Genomic DNA, 6,000 nt, shown 5'->3' with positions numbered 1-6,000 from the left:
CAGGGGATAGTGACTTGCTACAGTACATCTTCACGCCAGCTCATGTCTCTACCCCTGCCACTGCATGTCATGGATATTAAACTCCAAACTTATCTCTGTTCTCCTTCACTTCCTGATCTATATCAGTGTGTATTTCAGGGGTTATTGAACTATTTTCTCATGAAGGTCAAATGCTTTTTAAAAATGGTGCCAAACATTCCTCTATGTTGTCCATATAACAATGTGTGAATAACACAAGTGCATATGCGTAAATAAAGTTGATTCTTTCTCAAAAGAAGGGTAGCTATTACTCATTCTTTTGCTCATGGGAAGCATGCTGACAGTGTGCAAATTCAGCCCTGGACACTTGACAAATTCATGCATCAGGCAGCCAATCACAGAAGAAACTGTAAGTGTTTTTTGACTAGACTGAGCAGAGCCAGCCCAATCCAAAGGATATAAGCAGCTCAAAGGCTATGGCTGGCTTTGGTTTTGACGTAGTCATTGGTATTTTTACATATTTCTAAAGTTTCTTGAAAATCGTTTATGCTTCCTTTTAACATCAAGCCAGTTGATGACTAATGTCTCCTTTTCTGTTTGTTCCCGCAAGCTGTCTGTTCTAAAGCTGCCTCACAGCTTCTCATCCTGTCTCATCTGTGACCCACTTGCAAATGGTTTAAATTTCCGTTGCTGTCTAACGCGGCACATTCTGTCATTATTCTCATATCTATTGTAGCACATCTCCATTGTTTGATTTAGAAAACAATATACAAATAACATCTTAATGTGATATCTTTCTACCAAATTGCCTACAAAAACATTTGGAAACTGATGGCTCTTTTTAAAGACATGCCGTTTGCAGGCACCCACAGTGTTTCTTGTACTGTTTACATAGTGTTTACACATTTCAGAGTGTATTACCTAAGAATAATACAGTAAATATGATATAAATTTCAAATATATGGCATATCCATAATGTTTGGGACAAAGACATTTTTTCATGATATGGTTCTGGACTCGAACAATTCTACATTTGTAATCAAACAATTTGCATGGTTGAAGTGCAGATTCTCGGCTTTTTCCAACAGGGGATTTTTACACGTTTTGGTTTCACAATATAGAAATTGAGCACTTTTTGTACATAGTTCCCCTCATTCAGGGCACCACAATGTTTCAGGACAAATGGCTTCATGGGTAATTTTGGTTAATTCAGTTAAATTCCTTTGTGCAGGTATAAGAGAGATTTCAGAATATAGACATGATTATAGATTTTCTTATTGCCTTTGGAGTCTGTTATTACCATTTGTCAACACAAGGACCAGTGTTGTGCCAGTGAAAGTCATAAGAATAAGAAAAAACAGCCAGAGAAATAGGCCGAACATTAGGCTTACCAAAATTTATTGTGTGGAATATCATTAAGAAGAAAGCAAGCACTACTGAGCTCAGTAATCGCAAAGGGCCTGGTAGACCAAGGAAGGCCTGTACAGAGAAGACTTCACAAACAGAACTACAGAGGCTACACTACAAGAAGCAAATGGCTAGGTAGCTACATTGCCAGGTTACAGTTTGCTAAGAAGCACTTCAAAGAGCCTGCAGAGTTCCTGAAAAAGCTCTTATGGACCAATGAGACTGAAATTCTCTTCACAGTGATGGCAAGAGCATTGTGTGGAGGCCAAAAGGAACTGCCCAAGATCCAAAGTGTTAAGCACTTAAGCGCTCTGATTGGGTCTTTGTTTAGTCTAAACAACTTTCTTTCCCCATGTTTTTGCAGGATAAGGCACTCAACTGACTTCATGCTTAAAGGGCCTTCACCTACCAGCATCATAGTGTAGGGGAACCTGCTGCAATCTACATTCCTTCAAAGAATTAGATGGCACATTTGGCAGATTTCATGAATCAACTTTTTCAGGGTCTACAGTTTTTCAGGGTCTAAAATGTGTAAAGAGCTACTCCAGTGCTCCAGGCCTCATTTCCCTTGTTGTGATGTTAAATACAATCCACTCTTAATCCAAGAATATTGCAGTGTCAGGTATCTCTCAAGCAGATCATGATCTCCAACTTCACTTCACTGTGAATATATGAAAATGTAATACTATGGTGTCAAAAATAATTCAGCTAATTTAATTTCATTAAATTTCAAAGTAATGGTAGTTGACTACCAGTAGATCAATGAAAAGAGTGGATAAATCTGAATGCAGCCCGCTTTGAGAGGGACAAGGATGACAAAGTGATCTTTTAGAATGTTGGAGATGAGAGCTGTTCCCAGGCTTCCCCATTGGCTGTTCTTGCTGTGAGAGACATAATTGCTTCTTCCAGCAAAACAAGCACGTCATTGCTCAGTGAACCAGCAGACCACTGAGTTGCTCTTTTGCACAGAGAAATGGACACAATCACATAGAAAGACACACACATGCAGGGAGTGATAGGAGAGAGAGAGAGACAGAGAGAGACAAAGAGAGAGAGAGCATTGGTTAAATGTTTTTCTTCTCTTTTATATATTACTGTGACCGCCTATATTACTAGGCGAAAACAAATCATTTCAAATTTGCACATCATTTGGATAATCCATAGAATGACGGTGCAATGGAAAAATATCATTGGCTCCTCTGAGGTCTTTGTTAAGTCTGTTACTGCTAAGCCATACATAAATGTGACAGTGTATACTTTTGAGCAGTTACGCTGAAATGTGCAAACTGTAAAAGTGTCAATTTAACTCTTATTTTAAAATGAATGCAGTACGTATGGTCCCTATTGCACTCATATAAAAATATATTAATATATTGCTAATATAAAAATATTAATTTAATTTAAAATTCCATCCATATGTCAATTAACTAGCAACAGGTCTAATAGCTTGAGTAAGGAGAGGGCAGAAGAGGTTGTCAAATTGAGTTGAAATCTGTTCAACTGTGCAATTCAAAATTTAGTTTCATTTGTGTACCCATATAATTAAAAATACAAGTCATCTAACCATCTGCTCCTGTTTGTATTTGAGCATCTGTGCTTAAGCCATGCAATTTGCTGTGGCTGTTTTCTAGAAAAGTTCCCTAATTTGATATGGGGAGTTACTGTATGAATGCAGCGTGTTCTGTATCATACTACTTGGAATATATATACCACACAGAACCATAATCAGTGATTAACTTGCACTCTTGCTCCTGGAAATAGCTCAGTGGCTATAGGCTTGTAGCTGGCTATCACATACTCCCCAGAATGGATAGTATTCACAGGAGATTTTAGAGCTGGGTCTCATAGTGTGTAACCATATATAAACTCTGACTCTGGTCATCCACCGCACCTAAAGAGAGTAGGACACACCACTGCCTATGTTAGTATTTCAACGTTCCCAGAAGGAATCTCATCTATTCCGTGGGCTTTTTTTTTCATTTTGATAAAAAAAGTTAAAAGTAGCTTTCTTATTTTGATGCTATGGTTTGCAAAACATTTCCTAGAAAACATTCCTCAAGTTAATTTTGTCATTTGAATAATATTCCCCATGGAAAGTTATACTGTTGCATGAAACCTGCTCCCAAAACCAGTATCTAGTACTGAGTTTCAGTTTCTAAGTGCTGAGGAATGAAACATGTTGAGACAAGTGGCATTTGTTTTAAAGAAAAATTCTCAGAGAGTAAAATCTCAATATATATGAGCAGTCCTGGTATGTATTTAATTATTGTCAACAGACATTTCCATGGGTGATTGCTATTGCCAACCGCCCAGTTGGGTTCTTTCAAACACATAGCTCATGCTGGTTTTTGTTCCAGTTGGGGTCCTTTTCTATAGGTTAGACAGCTATTAATTGAACAGTAGCATTGATTTAATGTCACTTGACAGGCATCTGTTTGCCTGGGAGGTTTCGTGAAAGAACTGGGTGGTTGCAGCTTACAGGAAGACATGAGTACCTGTAAACGCATTGTTTTGCCCTTCGGTTATTGTCGGTTGGCACTGTGCCTATGTAGCTCTCCAGCCTATATAAAGTGGTAATCACTGAGGATTAAAGAGGATTAGCCCTTAGATATTTTCTTTCAAAAGCCATGATTTATTTGGGTGCCTTGGGTGATACAAGGATACCCAGATTCAAATAGAGAGCAGACATTATGCAGACCATCATGCTATCAATGCTATTTACCAGGCTACAGCACACCGTCAATAGGAGTATGTCTGTAGCAGTATTTAAAGATATTCCGCATTTGTGTCCCTCAAATGAGTAAATCAAACTAATTAAGGTTAGTTACTTGTGCCAATAATTGCTTCAGGACCAAGAACAATTATTTCAATAAATCAGCTTTTCAAGGATCACAAGGTCCACAAGGGCTGGATAAAATAAACAAACTTTGTCCTTAATTGTCTTTAATCTAGTACAACACACTATCACTGAAAATCTTTCTCAGAGGATCAAAATGATCTGAGGGATGGAGAACCCAAAGCAGTAGGCTATTTATTCACTTTTCTTTGCAGATTATCTGTGAAGAGGTCATGTATTCTAGTCTGTGCTGAATTAATGTCTCAATGAAGCCCAAATAATCAAAATGTTGGTGGAGCAAAGTACACGCGCTCACGTGCCCCGGGTTGAGAAAGATTGCTCATCATTACGGAGGAGCAATTTGTTTTGCCTGGTTTAGGCAGAAATACGTCCATTACCAGCGATGGACAGTAGATGGCACCCAATCCTTTCTATTAATTTGCTGTCTCGACTGTCCATTTAAAGTAGGCTATTCGAAGTTACCCTTCATATGTAATTACGATATGCTGTATATTGTAAAGTGACATACATACTTTGAAAAATACAGTTTTATGTTTGGCCCAGTTGTAGGACTACGTCGTGAATTCGTTATGCTTTGAAGATAGACTAAACAATGATCTTTTGTCTAAGTCAGCAAAGAGGAGGAGTTTAATAGCCTATTGCGACAATTGTATGACGAATCAACGCCATTAGAAGCCACAGATAGTAAAGTTATCTCACTTACAGTCAGGTAACTTGACATAGTATTGCCCTTACAAGTTTTCAGACATGCTACGGATCCAATTTTTGCTATTCAGTATTTGTCCCCTTGAGACAAGACTGCATTTCTTCGCACAGCCTACAGCACGATACAAAGAGATAATACCAAATGAAAGCCATGCAGAATTCACTGACAAATAAGACTTGACTGATATTTTATGGCCTAAGCAACTTTGACGTGTCTCAATAGTCTATAAAACAAGCTTATATTTTTTCTATCTGCTTCACACAGCAACGATTTACAATGAGACGTGTCTATTTTTAATTTACGACTAGACATACGTATCCATTAAAGTAGACTGGCTGCTGTATTCAAACTTCACTGTGTAGTTTCGCCTGTGTGTAACTAGGTGTCGTACGCGAGTTGTTGTGTGTAGCTACATTGGGCAGCGCAGAGATTTTTGTTGAGTAGTACGGGAGTTGCATTTATGAAACCACACGCTTGAACAGATAGCAAGCGCCTCATACACGCTGCAAGCCATATTCACACACTGTCCACGATCCGAGTGTTTCTTGGTCGTGGAAAGGAGGAAGAGTACGCATTATCTAGTCATTAATTTTCCCCTTATTTTTTATTTTGTGGGGACGGAAGAGCAGAGCGGAATATTAGGGTCGGTTTCGTGGACTTGTCGGAGCGATGTCGGAGTTTCTGGTGAATCTACTCGGAGAGCGGCTTGTCAACAGCGAGAAAGCCGAAGTAGACGTGCAGGCGCTGGGCAGCAAGCTGTCCTTGGTCGGGCTCTACTTCGGCTGTAGTCTGAATGGCCCTTGCAAACAGTTCAACGCCAGTCTATGTGAGTTTTACAGCAAGTTCAAAAAATCATCGGAACACAAAGACAAACTGGAAATCGTCTTCGTCTCATCCGACCAGGACCAGAAACATTGGCAGGACTTCTTACAGGAGATGCAATGGCCGGCGTTGCCTTTTAAAGACAAGCACAGGAAGGTAGGCAGAGCCGAAATACGGTGTGAATTAGATCAGAGTTACTTTCCTTGACATCTCACAAATCTGATACCTA

General features: G+C 39.2%; 1 protein-coding gene across 1 annotated transcript in view; it reads left to right on the top strand.

Moving 5' to 3' along the window:
- Positions 1-5,330: 5,330 nt before the first annotated feature.
- The window catches only part of LOC135263404 (nucleoredoxin), a 51,646-nt gene continuing 50,976 nt past the window's right edge, over positions 5,331-6,000 (top strand). Inside the window, exon 1 of the mRNA XM_064351374.1 lies at positions 5,331-5,927. Within this exon, the coding sequence (XP_064207444.1) occupies positions 5,619-5,927 (309 nt within the window). The 5' untranslated portion in view covers positions 5,331-5,618. The remainder of the gene's footprint in view (positions 5,928-6,000) is intronic.

The sequence above is a fragment of the Anguilla rostrata genome, chromosome 9 (genome assembly GCF_018555375.3).
Source record: "Anguilla rostrata isolate EN2019 chromosome 9, ASM1855537v3, whole genome shotgun sequence".
Classification (NCBI taxonomy): domain Eukaryota; kingdom Metazoa; phylum Chordata; class Actinopteri; order Anguilliformes; family Anguillidae; genus Anguilla; species Anguilla rostrata.
This window is presented reverse-complemented; position numbering and strand designations above follow the sequence as displayed.